This window comes from Elgaria multicarinata, chromosome 4 (assembly GCF_023053635.1).
Source record: "Elgaria multicarinata webbii isolate HBS135686 ecotype San Diego chromosome 4, rElgMul1.1.pri, whole genome shotgun sequence".
NCBI classification, from domain to species: Eukaryota; Metazoa; Chordata; class Lepidosauria; order Squamata; family Anguidae; genus Elgaria; species Elgaria multicarinata.
The window spans coordinates 6,363,531-6,385,949 of record NC_086174.1 but is presented as its reverse complement, the minus strand read 5'-3'; the positions used below and the strand labels follow the sequence as shown (position 1 = coordinate 6,385,949).

The 22,419-nt window shown below is 45.7% G+C and overlaps 1 protein-coding gene across 1 annotated transcript in view; it reads left to right on the top strand.

Moving 5' to 3' along the window:
• The first annotated feature begins 233 nt into the window (after window positions 1-233).
• Window positions 234-22,419, top strand: part of PINX1 (PIN2 (TERF1) interacting telomerase inhibitor 1) — a 76,534-nt gene continuing 54,348 nt past the window's right edge. The window contains exons 1-6 of the mRNA XM_063123765.1: window positions 234-310; window positions 5,701-5,810; window positions 8,809-8,901; window positions 10,517-10,595; window positions 14,867-14,959; window positions 20,346-20,419. Of these exons, the coding sequence (XP_062979835.1) occupies window positions 292-310; window positions 5,701-5,810; window positions 8,809-8,901; window positions 10,517-10,595; window positions 14,867-14,959; window positions 20,346-20,419 (468 nt within the window). The 5' untranslated portion in view covers window positions 234-291. The remainder of the gene's footprint in view (window positions 311-5,700; window positions 5,811-8,808; window positions 8,902-10,516; window positions 10,596-14,866; window positions 14,960-20,345; window positions 20,420-22,419) is intronic.

The following is a 22,419-nucleotide window of genomic DNA, read 5'->3' as shown; positions in this document are numbered from 1 at the left end:
AAACACAGAAATCCAGCCCCTGAGGTCGTCCACCGCACTGCCTGTTCGGCACTCTGCGCAGCGGCAGAATCCAGGCGTCGCCCGCCTGCTTTCCTTCATCCCTGCTGTTGATGCTATAAGTTTTCTTTCCGTAGACGCTGAGCTTCTCCCTCTGTTCTCCTTTTTCTCCGCTTCCTCTCAAGCAGGCGCCGCACCTAGGCGCCTAATAGGAAGGAGGGACCCCCTCAGCAAGATGGCGGCGAGCATCATCCTCGCGCGCCGGCCGCGGTGAAAGCCCCCTTTCCCCCCAAGATGTCCATGCTCGCGGAACGTGAGTATGAGGCTCGTTGAAACCAACGAGGTGGAAGGGAACGGGGGTTGCCAGGGAAACTGGTGAGGGGCCGGGTAGCCTGTGCCGCCCCCTCCGCACACCGCTGATCTCTGCCTGAGCCCTTGCCTGCTCTTTCACGAGAAGTAGCCCGTGCATACCTGTATCCTGCTTCCAACAGCGGACAGCCACATGCCTCTAGGCAGCCCCCGAGCTGGGCAAGAAATCAAGATCCCTTTATTTTAGAATCACAGGATAGCAGAGTTGGAAGGGGCTTATAAGACCCTCGAGTCCAACCCCCTGCTCAGTTTTGTTAGGGTGACCATATGAAAAGGAGGACAGGGCTCCTGTATCTTTAACAGTTGCATAGAAAAGGGAATTTCACCAGGTGTCCTTTGTATGCATGCAGCACCTGGTGAAATTCCCTCTTTGTCAAAACAGTTAAAGCTGCAGGAGCTATACTAGAGTGACCAGATTTAAAAGAGGGCAGCTTTAACTGTGGTGATGAAGAGGAAATTTCCCCAGGTTCCCCATATATACAAATAACTCCTGCCGAAATCCCCGTTAAAGATACAGGAGCCCTGTCCTCCTTTTCGTATGGTCACCCTAGTTTTGCCCTAGCTTTCCAGTGGTCTACTGCACTTCAGCATGGAGGTTCCATTTAGCCATCGTGCTTAATAGCTTTTAAGGGAGCTGCTCTTTCATAAGAATCGGGAGCCCTTCTGTGTCAGATTAAAAGCCCCTCTAGACTAGAATCCTTCCAGCAGTGGACAGCCAGGTGCCTTTGGGAAGCCTACTAGCAGGCTCTGGAGGTAGCAGCCCAATTGTTTGTTCCTCAGTTACTGGTAGAGTGGGCATTGATGCATGCCTCCCAAAAAAGATAAATGCATCCCCCTAAAAGAGGACATGGGGCAGCCTTTGAAGACGGTCTGGAAGCTGCAGCTTGTGCAAAATGCGGCGGCCAGATTGATAGCTGGAATAGGGATGTCTGAGCATATAACACCGATTCTGGCCCACTTGCATTGGCTGCCTATACGTTTCCGAGCCCAATTCAAGGTGCTGGTTTTAACCTATAAAGCCCTACATGGCTTGGGACCGCAATACCTGATGGAACGCCTCTCCCGACATGAACCTACCCGTACACTGCGCTCAACATCTAAGGTCCTCCTCCGAGTGCCTACTCCGAGGGAAGCTCGGAGGATGGCAACAAGGGAGAGGGCCTTTTCAGTGGTGGCCCCCCTACTGTGGAATGATCTCCCCAATGAGGCTCGCCTGGTGCCAACATTGTTATCTTTCCGGCGCCAGGTCAAGACTTTTCTCTTCTCCCAGGCATTTAACAGCATTTAACAATGTTAAGTTTGTTTTTAATGGACCGCAGAATTGTTGTTTTTAAATGGATACTGTTGTTTTTATACTCTTTTTATGTTTTTGATGGTTTTTAAATTTTGTATACTTTTTAATGTTTACCATTTTTAACTGTTGTAAACTGCCCAGAGAGCTTTGGCTATGGGGCGGTATAGAAATGTAATAAATAAATAAATAAATATCCGTTTGCAGAACATTTGGGTATGCAAGTGCATATGTACAGGTGCAAATTTAGAAATAATACATATAAATTAAAATAGTATAGTATATCTTGACATGGCAGTGTAGACTGACTCAGTGACCTGTTAGTCTGCTGTCCTGCTGCTAACTGTGGATGGGTGACTTCAAGGCCTTGGCTTTGCTCTCCCTCTTTATGGTTCTTTGACTTTAAACCCATCAAATAGAGGACACCCCAGCTCTCCTAAATAGGAGACCACTCTCTGTAAAATAGGACACCTGGTTACCCTAGCCGCTGCTGTCCAGAGGCATACGGAAACTGCCTTGGTCGCCCTGTGGGATGACCTCTGTCGGGAGAGAGACAGGGGGAGTGCGACCCTGTTGGTTCTCCTGGACCTCTCAGCGGCCTTCGATACCATCGACCATGGTATCCTTCTGGATAGGTTGTCTGAGCTGGGAGTTGGAGGTACTGCGTTGCAGTGGTTCCGCTCCTACTTGGATGGCCGATTCCAGAAGGTGGTGCTGGGGGATTATTGCTCTGTGCCGTGGCTCCTAAGCCATGGGGTTCCGCAGGGCTCTATTTTATCCCCTATGCTGTTTAACATATACATGAAGCCGCTGGGGGAGGTTATCCGGAGATGTGGACTGAGGTGTCATCAATATGCGGATGACACCCAGTTCTACCTTTCCTTTTCATCAAACTCAGGTGAGGCAGTGACTGTTCTGAACCAGTGCCTGGGCACGGTAATGGACTGGATGAGGGCTAACAAACTGAGACTCAATCCAGACAAGACGGAGGTACTGTTAGCGGGTGGTTCATCTGTCCGGCGAGGTGATGTTTGCCCTGTCCTGGACGGGGTTGCACTCTCCCTAAAGGATCGGGTCCGTAGTTTGGGGGTGCTCTTCGATCCAGAACTGTCACTTGAGGCACAGGTGAACTCAGTGGCAAAGAGCACCTTTTATCAGCTTAGGCTGATATACCAACTGCGCCCTTATCTGGACAGTGATAGCCTAGCTACAGTTATCCATGCTCTGATAACCTCTCGTTTGGATTACTGCAATGCGTTATACGTGGGGCTGCCTTTGAAAACGGTCCGGAAGCTTCAGCTGGTACAAAACAGGGCAGCCCGTTTACTAACAGGGACTGGCTGACGAGATCACATTACGCCAGTCCTTTTACAACTTCATTGGCTGCCAGTCCAGGTCCGGGCCCGATTCAAAGTGCTGGTATTGACATTTAAAGCCCTAAACGGTTTGGGGCCAGGTTATTTGAAGGAACGCCGCCTCCCATATGTACCTACCCGGACCTTAAGATCATCTACAGGGGCCCTTCTCCGTGAGCCCCTGCCAAAGGAAGTGAGGCAGGTGGCTACTAGGAGGAGGGCTTTCTCCGCTGTGGCACCCCGGTTGTGGAATGAGCTCCCCAGAGAGGTCCGCCTGGCGCCTACACTGTACTCCTTTCGTCGCCAGCTGAAGACCTTTTTATTCACTCAGTATTTTAACACTTAATTTTAACTCAAATTTAAATTATACTGTTTTAACTCTGTATTTTAACCTTATATCAATTGTGCTGCGTGGTTTTATCCTGGTTGTGCTTTATATTGTATTTTGTATTTGTATTTTTAACTTGTTGGTTGTTTTATGATGGTTTTAATTTTTGTGAACCGCCCAGAGAGCTTCGGCTATTGGGCGGTATAAAAATGTAATAAATAAATAAATAAATAAATACCTGAGAGAGCGCCTTCTCCCGTACCAACCTGCCCAGACACGGAGGTCATCTGAAGGCCTGCTCCTGGTGGTTCCATATAGACTCATCCTCCAATTGGAATCCACCAGGAGAAGAGCCTTCAGCGTGGTGGCCCCCCTTCTTATGGAATTCCCTGCCTCTGGAGGTCAGGCAGGTGCCAACTTTGTATTCCTTTCAGCGCCTCCTGAAAATGTCATTGTTCCAGGAAGCCTTTCCTTAATGACCAGCCACGGTTCACTTTTCATTTCGCTTCTTTTAAAAATCTATTTTAAGGTGTTTTATTCTGTTTTTGGGTTGCCTTGTAACCCACAAGCAGGACATGAGTGCAACAACACCCTCCCGCCCAGGTTCCCCAGCAACTGGGATACACAGGCTTACTGCCTGTGAACTTAGAGGTAGCACATACAGTAGCCATCAGGACTAGTAGCCATTGATAGCCTTCCCCATGAATTTGTCCAATCCCCCATTAAAGCCATGATCCAAGTTGGTGGCCATTACTACATCTTGTGGTAGCGAGTTCCATAGTTTAACTCTGCACTGTGTGAAGAAGTCCTTCCTTTTATCTGCCCTGAATCTTGCACCAAGCAGTCCCCGGTTTCTAGTATTATGAGAGAGGTTCCATTTAGTTCTCACAACTTACAGCCATTGATAGACTTACGTTCCATGCATTTAATCTTAGCCTCTTTTGAAGTCCTCTAAGCTTTTATGCTGTTCTGAGACAGGGGAGACCTTCATCTTTATACACTGCTTGCATGTGCCCAGGGGCACTCTGTATCCAAAGACTTCCTGTTGTGAACAGAAAGCTGGCAAGGTCCTATCACTTCATAGTAGTGCAACTGTTCTGCCTGCCCAAAGTCATAAGAATATGAGAGTCCTTTATCTTGAACATAGATCCATCTAGTTCAGTATCCTGTTGTGCAGAGTGACTGAACCAGATGCATCTGGGAAGATGTATTTTGAGTCTTTCTAAGGAACAGGGCCTTTTTGGTTGTGGTGTCAGCTTTGTGGACTGTCTGCTCCAGGGAGGCCTGCCTACCCACAACACTGAGTGCTTTTGCAAGCCAAGTTAAGTCCTGGCTTTTCAAAGAGGGCTTTAGACCTGCCAGTTTGATTTTATTCTCTGCTGTTTTTACTTTGGTTTGCTGTTGTGTAGCTTTTCATGTTATGTAGTTATGATTTCGTTGTTATATTGGGTTATATTAATGTTATAAGCAACTCAGGTTTCTGTTTGACTATGGTTAGGGTATTTATTTATTTATTACCATCAACTTCTGTCAATATTATGTGCTCCTCTACTTGGATATTTGGCAACTTGAGGTAATGCCAGTGAATGAGACTAACAGAATTTCTAAAAAAAAAAAGCCATTCCCCAAATCTCTACACAACAAAAATGGGTATTATAGCCGCTGCCCCAGGATTATTCCCCTATCAACCAACCCATGCCCATTATAGGATTCCTGGATTTGAAATATCCTATGCCCACTCCAGACGCTGTCTAGGGGCTTCATAGGATTGCTTCCTTAATTTTTTTTAAATTTTATTTATTTATTTAGAGTATTTTTGTCCTGCACCTCATCCAAAAAGGCTCCCAGAGTGGCTTACAATTGATCAGTAAAGAAGACAGTCCCTACCCTCAGGCTTACATTCGAAAAAAAGACATGGCACACAAGGAAAAGGGGATGGAGAGGGAAGAGGGAGGAAATAAAAACAATTAACGAGACTGTTCAGGCTGGTGGGAAGGCCCTGCTCCGTCCTCTCATCTCCCAGTGGAGGGGCAGACCAACAGCTCTGATGGTCTCTGCCTGCTCCTGTCTCCCTCGCTTCTTCTTCCCGACAGGGTCAAGATGACAGTTACATAATCCTCCTCCTCTCCCATGTTATCCTCACAACAACAACCCTGTGAGGTAGGTTGGCCTGAGAGTCTGTGACTGGCCCAAAGTCACCCAGTGGGTTTTCATGGCTGAGTGGGGACTAGAACCCGGACCTCCCAACTCCCAGTCCAACACTTTGTCCACTACACCACAGTGGCTCAGTGCCTTCATGAAAGTGCTTCACAGATGAGAATGTTCTTTGAAATTAACTTTTGCACACATGTCTCTTGTAGCACGTCGCAAGCAGAAATGGTCTGTGGATCCCCGGAACAGTGCTTGGAGTAAAGATGAATCGAAATTTGGCCAGAAGATGTTGGAAAAAATGGGATGGTCGAAAGGCAAGGTGCATGATAAGCAATTATTGGTTCAGAACTGTGTGTGTATGTATATGTGTGTCAATGGATAGTACCACTCCGTGAGTGAGTGTGAGAGAGAGAGAGCAAATGTGTGTCAAAGACCTATAGTATGTTTGGAAGGTCATATCTCTGCTTTTGCCTCCACACACAGCCTCTTTGAGTGTTTCATTAATCACAGTTCCTTGCTTTATTCAAACTAGGAAATTGTGGTTAACATTTTTGGAACAAGGTAAGATATAAACCCAATGTCAAACCATGGTTTAATATCGTGGCTTGTTCTAAAGCTGGTAATCATACTTTCCAGTTTGTATGGAGCAGGAAACTATGGTTAAATTAAGGCTTCCTGGTTTCCAGTGTGGACAAAATGGGCAACTGTGGTTAACTGAAGACTTAATTATGCTCAGATATGATTGTCCAAGCTCTCTGAATGAGAGATCGAGAGAAAGATGTGAATCTCTTAGGGATATGGGGTTGCCAACTTTTTTTCTGACAGAGCTCCTGTTTTACTGACAGCATTGTATGACAGGTAGAAAGGCTACCAGGGAAGCTTTCCCAGACGTTGCACTCCCATGCCAGCAAAATGAACCTGATGCAGCTACCATCTAGGCTGGCCTTCCTCAACAGGGCAGCACGGTTACTAACAGGGACTGGCCGGCGAGATCACATTACGCCAGTCCTTTTACAACTTCATTGGCTGCCAGTCCAGGTCCGGGCCCGATTCACAGTGCTGGTATTGACATTCAAAGCCCTAAACGGTTTGGGGCCAGGTTATTTGAAGGAACGCCTCCGCCCATATGTACCTACCCGGACCTTAAGATCATCTACAGGGACCCTTCTCCGTGAGCCCCTGCCAAAGGAAGTGACTGGGCCAGTCACAGACTCTCAGGCCAACCTACCTCACAGGGTTGTCACGCAGCCTGGCGCCTACACTGTACTCCTTTTGTCGCCAGCTGAAGACCTTTTTATTCTCTCAGTATTTTAACACTTAATTTTAACTCAAATTTAAATTATACTGTTTTAACTCTGTATTTTAACCTTATATCAATTGTGCTGCGTGGTTTTTATTCTGGTTGTGCTTTTTATATTGTATTGCGTATTTGTGCTTTTAACCTGTTGATTGTCTTACTATGATTTTAATTTTTGTGAACTGCCCAGAGAGCTTCGGCTATTGGGCGGTATAGAAATGTAATAAATAAATAAATAAATAAATAAATATTGGAAGGGGCCTACAAGGCCATCGAGTCCAACCCCCTGCTCAATGCAGGAATCCACCCTACAGCATCCCTGACAGATGGTTGTCCAGCTGCCTCTTGAAGGCCTCTAGTGTGGGAGAGCCCACAACCTCCCTAGGTAACTGATTCCATTGTTGTACTGCTCTAACAGTCAGGAAGTTTTTCCTGATGTCCAGCTGGAATCTGGCTTCCTTTAACTTGAACCCGTTATTCCGTGTCCTGCACTCTGGGAGGATCGAGAAGAGATCCTGGCCCTCCTCTGTGTGACAACCTTTTAAGTCTTTGAAGAGTGCTATCATGTCTCCCCTCAGTCTTCTCTTCTCCAGGCTAAACATGCCCAGTTCTTTCAGTCTCTCTTCATAGGGCTTTGTTTCCAGACCCCTGATCATCCTGGTTGCCCTCCTCTGAACACACTCCAGCTTGTCTGCGTCCTTCTTGAAGTGTGGAGCCCAGAACTGGACGCAATACTCTACATGAGGCCTAACTAGGGCCGAATGGAGAGGAACCAGTACCTCACGTGAGATGGACCCTTGGGTCAGACCAAAGGTCTATCTAGTCCAGCACTCTGTTCCCACAGAGGTTGGCCAGAACCAAGAAAGCAGGACATGGTGCAACAGCACCCTCCCACCCATGTTCCCCAGCAACTGGTGCACCCAGGCTTACTGCACGGTGGAGGGGGAAGGGGCTGGTCATAGTTGTAGGGGGCGGCGGTGGAGAGGTAGTCACCAGCAGGCTGGATCATCTTGACAAATGCTGAGAGATAACTGCAAGCAAAGAACAAAAGTAGTATGGACCATAAGTACGTAAGAAGAGCCAGGCTGGATCAGACCAAGAGTCCATGTAGTTCAGAACTCTGTTCACACAGCTGTTGACCAGGAACCCACAAGCAGGACACAACAACGCCCTCCCACCCATGTTCCCCAGCAACTGGTGCACACAGGCTTGCTGCCTTGAATACTGGAGACAGCACACAACCATCAGGGCTAGTAGCCATGGATAGCCTTCGCCTCCGGGAATTTACCCAACCCCCTTTTAAAGCCATCCAAATGGGTGGCAATCACTACATCTTGTGGTAGTGAGTTCCATAATTTAACTCTGCGCTGTGTGAAGAAGTCTTTTTATCTGTCCTGGATCTCCCACCCATCATAGAATCATAGAATAGCAGAGTTGGAAGGGGCCTATAAGGCCATCGAGTCCAATCCCCCTGCTCAATGCAGGAATCCACCCTAAAGCATCCCTGACTGATGGTTGTCCAGCTGCCTCTTGAAGGCCTCTAGTGTGGGAGAGCCCACCACCTCCCTAGGTTACTGGTTCCATTGTCGTACTGCTCTAACAGTCAGGAAGTTTTTCCTGATGTCCAGCCGGAATCTGGCTTCCTTTAACTTGAGCCCGTTATTCTGTGTCCTGCACTCTGGGGTGATGGAGAAGAGATCCTGGCCCTCCTCTGTGTGACAACCTTTTAAGTATTTGAAGAGTGCTTAAATGGGATCATTAAATCAGCTTCATGGGGTGGCCCCGTTGGGTTCTAGTATTATGGGAAAAGGAGAAAAATGTCTCCCTCTCCACCTTCTGCACACCATGCATAATTTTGTACACCTGTCCTAACCCACCTTGAGAATCATTCAGTGGAAATAAGTAAGTTGGCAACCTGCAGCAAAAAAGTTTGCCAAAAAAGTTGGCAACCTGCATGCCAGCAAAAAACAGCCTTTACCAGGGCTGATTTTTACAGCTTTCCCCTCCTGTTTCCACTTAGGGGCTTGGAGCTCAGGAGCAAGGCAACACGGAGCACATCAAGGTCCAATTGAAGAACAACACTCTGGGCCTAGGAGCATCCGTCAGCCAAGAGGTGAGTGAAGGAAACAGAAATGAGGCCCATTCAGACTGGTAGCTCAAACACGTCAATATCAGGTTTTTACAAAGCCAAAGCAAAAATCCATGCTAAAATGTGGTTTTCAATGCTAAGCTGAGCTCCAGATCCTTCCTTGAGTGTTTAAGAAGTGGAATCAACCATGCAGAATTAGCTGATTCGCAATTGGGCTTAATTTGCATTGGAAGGTCATAGAAAGTGGCTGTTTTTGTTTTGGTTTCGTATAAAAATTTGGTTTTGGAATTGCTTGCAGTCAGATTAGATTGTTTTTGTGACCTCAGTAGTAAGACACCAGCTCAGTTCAGACGTTACACCAAACCAAAGTTAAAATAAAAAGTTGTGATGTATGATTTGACAAACTGTGGTTTGCGATCAGCTGGCAAACCAGCATTGAAAACCATGATTTAAAATCAGTTGGTTAATTATGGTTTGTCCAAACTGGTGAACCATAATTATTTCTTGAGCTCCAAAGGCTCTGATACTATGGAGACAGGAGTGAACTTATGAAGCTGAACTAGGGTGGCAGGGCTCCTGTATCTTAAACAGTTTTATTGAAAGGGGGATTTCAGCAGATATCCTCTGTATATATGGAGAATCTGGTGATATTCCCTCTTCATCACAACAGTTAAAGCTGCAGGAGCTATATTAGAGTGACCAGATTTAAAAGAGGGCAGGGCTCCTGCAGCTTTAACTGTTGTGATGAGGAGGAAATTTGACCAGGTTCCCCATATATACAAATGGGGATCTCGTCCTTGGGTGAAAAGAACATTGATCTAACAACACCTGCTGAAATCCCCTTTTCAGTACAACTGTTAAAGCTACAGGAGCCCTGTCCTCCTTTTCATAGGGTCACCCTAGCTGAGCAGACTGGAAACAAAAGCAGTGCGGAATCATGAATTGCCTGTGGTACATTTGGGAGTCCAAACCATAGTTTGTGTTCTTTTATTAATTAATTATTGCATTTATATCCTGCCTCTTTTCCTCCAAGGAACCCAAGGTGGCGTAGAATCATAGAACCGTAGAATAGTAGAGTTGGGAGGGGCCTTAAAGGCCATCGAGTCCAACCCCCTGCTCAATGCAGGAATAATCCTCCTCTCCACTTTATCCTTACAACAACAACCAGGTGAGGTAGGTTGGGCTGAGAGTCTGTGACTGGCCCAAAGTCACCTAGTGGGTTTCCATGGCTGAGTGGGCACTAGAACCCAGATCTCCCGACTCCCAGTTTGACACTTTTAGCCTCTACACCATGGTTTGGTGCCCGAATCTGGGCCATTACAACACCTATCAAATGACTAGTCCCAAAAACAAATTGTTCAGATAGTTCATTTTCATCCTTTTCCCCTTTTCTTTTCTTCTTTTATTGTCCCCTGACTTAGAATCATAGAATAGTAGAGTTGGAAGGGGTTGATCGAGTCCAACCTCCTGCTCATTGCAGGAATCCACCCTAAAGCATCCCTGACAGATGGTTGTCCAGCTGCCTCTTGAGGGCCTCTAGTGTGGGAGAGCCCACAACCTCCCTAGGGAACTGGTTCCATTGTCGTACTGCTGGTCACAATTTAGATTGTAAGCCTTCTGTTTTATGTGATATTTGCAGGACAACTGGATTGCACACCAGGATGACTTCAACCAGCTTCTGGCAGACCTGAATGGCTGCCATGGACAACACGTACCAGGTATGGGCATCAGCCCTGCGCAGAAGACTGGCAGTGGGAATCCTCTGCTAAAGACACTTATAATGCTGTGAAATTCTGCCTCTTGGCCACATGAGGGCACTACAACCACTTTTGTGGCACGCCGTGGGGTTAAAGTCAAAACCACTAGAAACTTCGAGTCATAGAGACGTGGGAGATTTGTGTCACGTCTCCCTATACATTTTATTTATTTATTTATTTATTTATTTATTTATTTATTGCATTTCTATACCACCCAATAGCCGAAGCTCCCTGGGCGGTTCACGAAAATTAATACCATTCAGAGTATAAAAAAGTATAGAAACATGTAATAAAATGCAATATAAAAGCACAACCAGGATGAAATCAGCAGCAGTGCAAAAAATACAAATTTTAAACAGCCGAGTTAAAATCAAATTTATAGACCATTAAAATACTGAGAGAATAAAAAGGCGTCTGAAAGAATATAGTGTAGGTGCCAGGCGAACCTCCTTAGGGAGCTCATTCCACAGCCGGGGTGCCACAGCAGAGAAGGCCCTCCTCCTGGTAGCCACCTGCCTCACTTCCTTTGGCAGGGGCTCACGGAGAAGGACCCCTGAGGATGACCTTAGGGTCCAGGCAGGTCCATACGGGAGGAGGCGTTCCTTCAGATAGTCTGGCCCCAAGCCGTTTCGGGCTTTAAATGCTAATACTAGCACTTTGAATCGGGCCTGGACCTGGACTGGCAGTCAGTGAAGCTGGAAAAGGACTGGCGTGATGTGGTCTCGTCAGCCAGTCCCTGTTAGTAACCGTGCTGCCCTGTTTTGTACCAGCTGAATTTTCCAAACCATTTTCAAAGGCAGCCCCATGTATTCCAGGACATGGAATAACGGACTCAAGATAAAGGAAGCCAGATTCCATCTGGACATCAGGAAAAACTTCCTGACTGTTAGAGCAGTACAACAATGGAATCAGCTACCTAGGGAGGTTGTGGGCTGTCCCACACTAGAGGCCTTCAAGAGGCAGCTGGACAACCACCTGTCGGGGATGCTTTAGGGTGGATTCCTGCAATAAGCAGGGGGTTGGACTCGATGGCCTTGTAGGCCCCTTCCAACTCTGCTATTCTATGATAGCGCATTGCAGTAATTTTAAAACCAGCAGCAGGAGGGAAGGTTCTAAAATGGATTGGATCTAGCTGGATGGGCATGAATTCTTTCCCCTTGAACTGTTTCCCCCAACTTCTACTGCTTTTTGCATCTGCTTTGAAGCTTTAATAGAAGCATTGGGAGATCTTTAATATATAGATAGATAGGTTTTAAAGTATTTGGAGCCTCACCCTCACAGAGTAACATACAAGACGTGATAAGCTACAATATAAATATAAACATAGAAAGCCAGAAACATGCACGGTGCTTGACCAAAACTGCTCTTGGTTTGTATGCAACTTGTGGACTCCGTTAAAGGGTGACGTTGAAAAGGCTGTCTTCCAACGCCCATTATTTTATATATTTGCGGCATTTCGAGGCTGTCTTTCAGGGCAGGCACTGCCCCCGAGGCATTTCACTTAGAAATGTTACTTAGCAGGCCTCGTTTTTGTCTCCCGAGAAGGCAGGAGGGTTTTTTTTTTGAGAAACACGACAGCTGATGATCTTCACCAAGGGTGAAGAACATGTGGCCTTTTAGACGTTGTTGGACTCTTCATGGGCATGCTTGGTGGTGACTCGTGGGAGGACCTTCTCAGTGGCTGCTCCCAGGCTGTGGATCTCCCTCCTAAGGAAGGATAGGGTTGGGCCCTCTCTGCTTATCATAGAATCATAGAACATCAGAGCTGGAAGGGGCCTACAAGGCCATCGAGTCCAACCCCCTGCTCAATGCAGGAATCCACCTTAAAGCATCCCTGACAGGTGTTTGTCCAGCTGCCTCTTGAAGGCCTCTAGCGTGGAAGAGCCCACAACCTCCCTAGGTAAGTGATTCCATTGTCGTACCGCTCTAACAGTCAGGAAGTTTTTCCTGATGTCCAGCTGGAATCTGGCTTCTTTTAACTTGAGCCCGTTATTCCGTGTCCTGCACTCTGGGAGGATCGAGAAGAGATCCTGGCCTTCCTCTGTGTGACAACCTTTTAAGTATTTGAAGAGTGCTATCATGTCTCCCCTCAATCTTCTCTTCTCCAGGCTAAACATGCCCAGTTCTTTCAGTCTCTCTTCACAGGGCTTTGTTTCCAGACCCCTGATCATCCTGGTTGCCCTCCTCTGAACACGCTCCAGCTTGTCTGCGTCCTTCTTGAATTGTGGAGTTAAACATGTCCAGTTCTTTCAGTCTCTCCATCCCATTTGGGATGGAGAGACTGAAAGAATTCCATCCCATTTGGGACTACCTTCAAAAACTGTTCAGAAAACTGTTCAGAAGCTGGCAGACTGTTGACTAGGGCAGGTTGCAGGCAGTTCTTTCAACAGCTTACCTGGCTCCCAGGCAGAATTCGAAGTGCTGCTTATGATGTATAAAACCCTATACTGCTTGGGACCAGGCTACCTTAAAGGCTGCCTTCTCTTATATCAGCCTGCCCAGTTCTTGAATTCTTCAGGGACGCAACATTTCCATTTACGTGTGAAGGCTTCTTGATTGGCTTTGTGTCCTAGCGAAGCCAATCAAGATGCATGTTGCTAAAAACACACGTGAGGGATTGTTTCCCCCACCGTGACGACTTCCAGAGAGGTTGCGTTGTATTTCCTAAGCACGAGTTCTTCCTGCCGTGGGGCCTCTCCATTTTGGCTTTATTTCTGTTAAATAAATCATGACACGGTGTAATATGTCATGTGTTGTTGTTCATCTGAGGTTGTATTTACCTAATTTTTAGATCTGTTAAGGAACAGATGATTGTTGTTACCGTATGTCCTGATATGTAAAATCATACAATTCCAAGAGGGTGTACTTTCTTTTTCACACGACTGTAAATCTAATAAATAACCTTGCTGTTGAAGTTAAGATGGAAATAAACTACTGTTTTTTGAAACAGTCGGGGGATATATATTTATTTAATACATTTTTATACTGCCCAATACCCAAAGCTCTCTGGGTGTTTCGCAACAATTAAAACTATAAAGTAACGGACAATAAAATACAATTTAAAAATTTAAAACTACAGTATAAATTTTTTAAAAAGGCAACCAACAGAAATAAGCCGCAGTACAGAAATGAAAAATGCAATATCAGATAAACTGAAAAATTAAAATGCCTGGGAGAATAAAACAGTCTTCACCTGATCCCACAACGAGCAAAATGTAGGTACCACACGGACCTCTCTGGGAAGTTCATTCCACAACTCGGGTGCCGCAGCAGAAAAGGCCCTCTTCTGTGTTGCTGCTTACCTCACTTCCTTTGGCAGGGGCTCCCAAAGGAAGGCTGCTTAAAGGTGACCTTAGGGTCCAGGCAGGTGTATATGGGAGGAGACGATCCTTCAGGTAACCTGGCTCCAAGCCATATAGGGCTTTGAATGTTCATACCAGCACTTTCAACCTGGATTGGCAGCCAGTGCAGATGAAAGGGTCCTGGCATCATATAATCCTGCTAATAGTCTTGCTGCCCTGAAGTTTCCAGACCGTTTTCAAAGGCAGCCACACATATAACGCTTTGCAGTAATCCAAACGAGAGGTTATCAGAGCATGGATCAGTGTAGCTAGGCTATCTCTGTCCAGATAAGAATGTAGTGTGGTGTAGTGGCTAAGGTGCTGAACTGGGAGTTGCGAGATCTGGGTTCTAGTCCCCACTCGGCCATGGAAATCCACTGGGTGACTTTGGGCCAGTCACAGACTCTCAGCCCAACCTAACTCACAGGGTTGTTGTGAGGATAAAATGTAGAAGAGGAGGATTATGTATGCCGCCTTGGGTTCCTTGGAGGAAAAAAGGTGGGATAATAATAATAATAATAATAATAATAATAATAATAATAATAATAATAATAATAATAATAAGGTATATGAGCCTAAGCTGATAGAAGGTGTTCCATGTAAGCAAGGAATATGGGTAGGTTCCTCACAGATCAGAATCCGTTATAGTCCTGCAAAAGTGACAGGTGTTTGCCTCATGCAATAACGTCCCCATAGGTCAGTGGCTTTGCATGCAGAAGGGCCCAGGTTCAATCCTCGTTATGTCCAGGTAGGTCTGAGAAGAAATCCTGCCCGAAAACCCTGGAGAGCCGCTGCTGCCAGTCAGAATCAACAATACTAGGCTAGATGGACCAGTGGTTTGACTCCGCCTAAGGCAACTTCCTGTGTCCTTATGTTGTGTTTGTATTTCAGAGGCTTCATCTAGAGAGGAAAAGAAAACATTTAGCCTGGAGCAGAAATCCAAGACTTCCAGGAAACGGGTTCATTATGTGAAATTTGCCAAAGGTAAGGTGGAGAGGGCTGAAACGAAACCAAAAAACCAGGCTTGACAGCATAGCGTCCGGGATTGTTCACTCTTGCCAATGTGGATTTTCCTGATTGGATTTTTCCCCCAAGAGTTCAATTCAGCACATTTGTTGTGGTTTTAAATGCTATGTTCAAGCAGATTCAAAACCTAACTTGCATATTATTTTTATTGAAAAACTTGTTAAGGTTTATAAGAGGTGATAATTTAATAGTATACATGTCCCTTATATTTTTAAATTTTTAGCAGGAAAACTCTTAACGAACTAAAGAGGGGTGTGTTAGATATATGGACATTTCCTAGGTAAAGACATCATTAAAGACATTGGCTCGGTTCAGACATCAGGTTAGTCAACACAGTGTGCAAACTCTACTCAACGGTTGAGTTTCTAGGGGGTCCTTCCTGCACAACATGTTCTAACTCCACCGTTGTGTGGCTATGGGCTACTGTGGAGTTGACTAAAATCCATTGCAACATTTGATTGACAGTTCCTCCACCCTCTCTCCTCCCCTGGTCTTCCTGATGGTATCCCATCAGCCATTGCTGCAAAAAAAAAAACCAATCCCAACAGCTCTCCTAGAGTGGCACTCACTCCTTTCGCCTCTGTTGCGAAGGGACTCTATAGCCAGTGGGAAAAGTCAACGCAACAGAAAACTCCACAGAGCCCCCCACACAACACAACACAACACACAATGCTTGTTCAGGAACTCTCCTGTGCACAGCATAGATATTCAGCATGGAGTGTTTTCCAAAAAACAACAACAACACCCTCTATCGTTGCGTGGAGTTTTCCCGCCAGACAACACATTTCTCAACGGTGGTGTAGAAACTCCACCGAGGAGTTCTAAAGCCGCCGTTGAGAAACGTGTTGCCTGAACCGAGCCATTGAGATACAACTTTGAAACTGCACAGTTTAAGTGATTGTATAATTCCTTATGATGCTATTCAACGTTTATGAAGCAATGCACTTCGAGAAATGGGAAAAAAAACTTCTGCAGAAAACCTTCCACTCCACATCACTGCTGTCCATGCCTTATTTATTTATTTATTTATTACATTTATATACCGCCCCCATAGCCAGGGCTTTCTGGGTGGTTTACAGAAATTCTGAAATTAAGATAAAAACGAGTATACAAAGTTTAAAATTCTAAAACACATAACATACACACATAAAGCATTAAAAACCATTTAAAAAAAAACTAACGTGGTACCCTCCAGTTAGGGTGAGGTTGGTGGGAGATGTTGAACACGTCTGGAAATTGCTAGGCTGGAAGGCTAGCCGAGATCAAAAGCGGCAACGATGTTTACTGTTCACGTATCTGTATAGCCTCAGTATCACGCTGGATGGGATGTAGAAGGGATGTTCCCCATGCCCAGAAAGATTGCAGCCTATATTTAAGGGGCTACATGAGATGGAGGGGAGTAGGCAGGATTTGATGGGGAATGTGTGGAGTAAGAGAGCATTAGATGATGATGATGATGATGATGATGATGATGATGATGATGATGATAGAATAGCAGGGTTGGAAGGGGCCTACAAGGCCGTCGAGTCCAACCTCCTGCTCAATGCAGGAATCCACCCTAAAGCATCCCTGACAGATGGTTGTCCAGCTGCCTCTTGAAGGCCTCTAGTGTGGGAGAGCCCACAACCTCCCTAGGTAACTGGTTCCATTATTGTACTGCTCTAACAGTCAGGAAGTTTTTCCTGATGTCCAGCTGGAATCTGGCTTCCTTTAACTTGAGCCCGTTATTCCGTGTCCTGCACTCTGGGAGGATCGAGAAGAGATCCTGGCCCTCCTCTGTGTGACAACCTTTTAAGTATTTGAAGAGTGCTATCCTGTCTCCCCTCCATCTTCTCTTCTCCAGGCTAAACATGCCCAGTTCTTTCAGTCTCTCTTCATAGGGCTTTGTTTCCAGACCCCTGATCATCCTGGTTCCCCTCTTCTGAACCCGCTCCAGCTTGTCTGCGTCCTTCTTGAATTGTGGAGCCCAGAACTGGACGCAATACTCTAGATGAGGCCTAACCAGGGCCGACTAGAGAGGAACCAGTAGCTCCCGCGATTTGGAAGCTATACTTCTATTAATGCAGCCCAAAATATGATGATGATGATGATGATGATGATGATGATGATGAGTATCCCGCCTTTTGCCCAATACCGGGCTTCAAGGCGGTCTTACAAAGTTTAAAACATACATTTTAAAACCTAGGAAAAGAAATGTAAAAAATATATATATTAAAATTAACAACAAAATTACAAGTCATTAACATAGACGGAGGACCAAATTAAGTTACAACAGCTGGGATTGTTGAGCTTGGAAAAAAGGAGGCTGAGGGGAGACATGACAGAGATGTACAAAATTATGCCTGGGATGGAGAAGGTGGAGAGGGAGACATTTTTCTCTCTCTCCCGTAATACTAGAACCCAATGGGGGGTCATCCTTTGAAGCTGATTGAGGGAGATTCAGGGCAGATATCAGCCTGCCCAGTTCTTGAATTCATCAGGGACCCAATATTTCCGTTTACGTGTGAAGGCTTCTTGATTGGCTTTGTGTCCTAGCAAAGCCAATCAAGATGCATGTTGCTAAAAACACACGTGAGAGACCTTTTGTCTGTTCTGTTTAAGGAAACATAAGGCAGTGTGGTCACCTGGTCTCAGCCTTTTCCACAACGGTGAGATATCTGGTATATGCATTCAAACTGTAGTAATGGTTTCTAAATGGGCATCTGTATGTATGAATAAGCACATGCATGTTTTATGCAAAGCTGCATCATAAGAACATCAGAAGAGCCCTAATGCGGGATCAGACCAAGGGTCCATCTAGTCCAGCACTCTGTTCACACCGTGGCCAACCAGCCATCGGCCAGGGACCCACAAGCAGGATATGGTGCAACAGCACCTTCCCACCCATGTTCCCCAGCAACTGGTGCACACAGGCTTACTGCCTCGGATACTGGAGATAGCACATCCTATTTTGTCTTCTCTTTTTTGGTGATGTGTAAGTCACCGCCCTATTGAGCATCCATAGAAATACCTGTATTGACCTGGGTGTGTAGTGTGGAGAATGCGGATAGGGAGACATTTTTCTCCTCCCATAATACTAGAACCCAAAGGGGTCATCTTATGATTAGCTTCCAAATCACGTGAGGTACTGGTTCCTCTCTATTCAGCCCTGGTTAGGCCTCATCTAGAGTATTGCGTCCAGTTCTGGGCTCCACAATTCAAGAAGGACGCAGATAAGCTGGAGCGTGTTCAGAGGAGGGCAACCAGGATGATCAGGGGTCTGGAAACAAAGCCCTATGAAGAGAGGCTGAAAGAACTGGGCATGTTTAGCCGGGAGAAGAGAAGATGGAGGGGAGACATGATAGCACTCTTCAAATACTTAAAAGGTTGTCACACAGAGGAGGGCCAGGATCTCTTCTCGATCCTCCCAGAGTGCAGGACACGGAATAATGGGCTCAAGTTAAAGGAAGCCAGATTCCAGCTGGACATCAGGAAAAACTTCCTGACTGTTAGAGCAGTACGACAATGGAATCAGTTACCTAGGGAGGTGGTGGGCTCTCCCACACTAGAGGCCTTCAAGAGGCAGCTGGACAACCATCTGTCAGGGATGCTTTCGGGTGGATTCCTGCATTGAGCAGGGGGTTGGACTCGATGGCCTTGTAGGCCCCTTCCAACTCTACTATTCTATGATTCTATGAAGCTGATTGAGGGAGATTCAGGACAGATAAAAGGAAGGACTTCTTCACACAGCGTAGAGTTAAATTATGGAATTCTCTATCACAAGATGTGCTGGCGGCCACCAAGTTGGATGGGTTTAAAAGGGGATTGGATAAATTCCTGGAAGAGAAGGCTATCAATGGCTACTAGTCCTGATGGATATGTGCTACCTCCAATATCCGAGGCAGTATACACCAGTTTCTGGGGAACATGGGTGAGAGGGTGCTGATACAACTTTGCTCTGCTTGTGGGTTTCCTCTGGGCAGCTGGTTGGCCCCTGTGTGAATAGAGTGATGAACTAGATGGACCCTTGGTCGGATCCAGCAGGGCTCTTCCTATGTAGCATTGGATGCAAATTCTATCTTGCCTAGTCATTCAGCTTTCACTTAAAGGAAGAGGAAGCTTTTGGTGGTTCCCCCGCTGTAGAAAACTGTCCCTGGGAGTTCCACCTGGCACCTACTTCATCATCTTCCTGGTGCCTCGTATTATCCCCTTTTTACTTTCCCATTTCCACTCTTTCTTGATATTTATTTTATTTTATTTATTTATTGCATTTCTATACCACCCAATAGCCGAAGCTCCCTGGGCAGTTCACAAAAATGAAAACCGTTCAAAGTATGGTTTTAATGCTTTTTTATGCTGTTTTTATACTGCTTTTCTATGCTGTCTTATTTATTGTTAGTTTTATTGTGGTCATTCGGCACAGAGTGGTAAGCGGCAGTTACTGCAGCCGAAACTCTCCCCACGGCCTGAGTTCGATCCCAGCGGAAGCTGGTTCTCAGGCAGCCGGCTCAGGTCGACTCAGCCTTCCATCCTTCCGAGGTCGGTAAAATGAGCACCCAGCTAGCTGGGGGAAAGGTAACCACGACTGGGGAAGGCAATGGCAAACCACCCCGCTACAGTCTGCCAAGAAAACGTCAGCGAAAGCAGGCGTCCCTCTAGGAGTCAGCAATGACTCAAGTGCTTGCATGAGAGGTTCCTTTCCTCCCCCCCCCCCTTGGTATTTTATTTTAATATGTTATAAACCTGACCCAAGAAAAATGGGTGTGAGAGAGGGATCTTAACAGAAAATTTGTTGTAAACTGCCCGGAGAGTTTCAGCTGTGGGGCGGTATATAAATGTAATAAAATAAAATAAATAAATAAATAAATAAATAAATAAATAAATAGGTGAGAGAGGGGGATCTTGACAGTAAATAAATAGACCCACATGTTTCTAGCGCACAAGACTGAGAAGATAGACTTACAAGTGAATGGGAAAAAGCCTGAGGAAATCTCAAATACTATAGTAGGAGCTGACAGGAACTTCCATTCCGATGCTGTGCAGGGCATAGAAGCCCTGATAACAATTTCCCCTCTTCTCTACGTATTAAATTATGCAAACAATCACAATTTAAATAGATAAGTATAGAAATTCAGATGTGCTTAATTTGCACAATTGATAATAGATTGAAAGAGGTTGCAGAATCCAGCAGGGATTACTTTTGCTTGAAATGAGTAGGAATTGCACAAGGGTGTTACTATCTATCTTGGTGGAGAAAACATTTTTTTAAAAAAACTTCCTTGTCTTGAGCACGGGCGACACCCTGGCCTAGCTCTGATTCCAAGATTGCGGCTAATTGTTGCTTTCTCTTTGTCCCTCTCCCCAGGAAAAGATCTTTCTTCCCGAAGTGAAGACGATCTATCCTGCATTTTCGGGAAACGCCAGATCAAGAAAACACAGGTATGTGATTCGTATCATCCTGTCCCCTCATAGAGTGACCCATCCTTGTTGTGAATGGCATTTTCCTGCGTGTAAAATTCACATTAAGGCCCAGCAGTGAAAACCAAGCCTGGCCTGCAAAAAAAACCCATCCTCTTTTGAACCAGAGTTTTTCTGTTCCAACATCTATTTCGCAGAAGCAAACTGATGAGTCTCAGAGGTAAGTAACTTGCAGCGTACCTTCTCAGAGGTGTAGGTAGCATTTCCTTGGTAATGGAATTTGGAATATTCTTGTTGACATAATTCAAATTGGGAGTGGCTTATGAATTGCAACATTCATGACAAGATGACAAACACATCAGCCGTGGAAACTATTTCACGTTCGCAGTCCAGGCGAGAGATCTAGGCCAGGTCTTTTTAAAAGATTCTCTTATTTATTTATCTATTTATTGCATTTATATCCCCGCCTCCTTTTCCTCCTTAAGGAACCCAAAGCGGCATACATAATCCTTCTCCTCCTCCTCCCCATTTTATCCTCAAAACAACAACCCTGTGAGGTAGGCTGGGCTGAGAGTTTGTGACTGGCCCAGAGTTACCCAGTGGGTTTCCATGGCCGAGTGGGGAATAGAACCTGGATCTCCCAACTCCCAGTCTGACACTTTAACCCAGAGCTTTCCAAACTTTTCATGTTGGTGACACACTTTTTAGACATAGAATCATAGAATCATAGAATAGCAGAGTTGGAGAGGGCCTACAAGGCCATTGAGTCCAACCCCCCGCTCAATGCAGGAATCCACCCTAAAGCATCCCTGACAGATGCTTGTCCAGCTGCCTCTTGAAGGCCTCCAGTGTGAGAGAGCCCACAACCTCCCTTGGTAACTGATTCCATTGTCGTACTGCTCTAACAGTCAGGAAGTTTTTCCTGATGTCCAGCTGGAATCTGGCTTCCTTTAACTAGAGCCCATTATTCCGTGTCCTGAGAAGAGATCCTGACCCTCCTCTGTGCGACAACCTTTTAAGTATTTGAAGAGTGCTCTCATGTCTCCCCTCCATCTCCTCTTCTCCAGGCTAAACATGCCCAGTGCTTTCAGTCTCTCTTCATAGGGCTTTGTTTCCAGACCCCTGATCATCCTGGTTGCCCTCCTCTGAACACGCTCCAGCTTGTCTGCGTCCTTCTTGAATTATGGAGCCCGGAACTGGATGCAATACTCTAGTTGAGGCCTAACCAGGGCCAAATAGAGAGGAACCAGTACCTCACGTGATTTGGAAGCTATACTTCTATTACATGCATCATTTCACGACACAGTAATTCAGTTTTACTAGCAAACCGAAGGTTAAACTAACCCCTTATAAGAGATACGGACACATACAGAAATTGTAATAATGAAATGTACGGGGACACAACCTATCTCATGAAAACCTTTCATTTATATTTTTAAAGATATATGATTTGCAAGATAATAACATACATTTCCAATACTTTTGACATTGAACCAATTTTGTCGAGCTGCGATCGAGCGGCGGTTGAGACGGTGTTCTATCAAAAAACTGGACCCATGGAATTTCTCGAATGCATTATTTCCGGTGCAGCTGCGTCACCGGAAGTGAATCAGCTGTTTCGACTCGATTATGCATACTGCGCATGCGCAGTCCCTGTATAATCCCTCGACCGTGGTGCGCATACACGGGTATGACGGAAGGGGGATATACTAGTGCACCGTACTAATCGACACCGTTGCTGCGTAAAAATGCATGCAAGTTGGTATTGCTTATTTCACAGAGACTCAGAGGTTTCTCGTTACGTTCGCGTGACACACCTACACGCTGCAGCCGACACACGAACGTGTCGTGACGCACAGTTTGGAAAGCTCTGCCCTAACCATTACACCACACCGGCTCTTGGGTTTTATCCGCTTCTGAATTTGCATTTCGTGTGTGCTTTGACCGAAGCCTGTTGAATGCAGATGGCAGGGGGGTAGGTTGAAGTTGTTTTTAAGAGACATGTTTGTAAAACAAAGCAG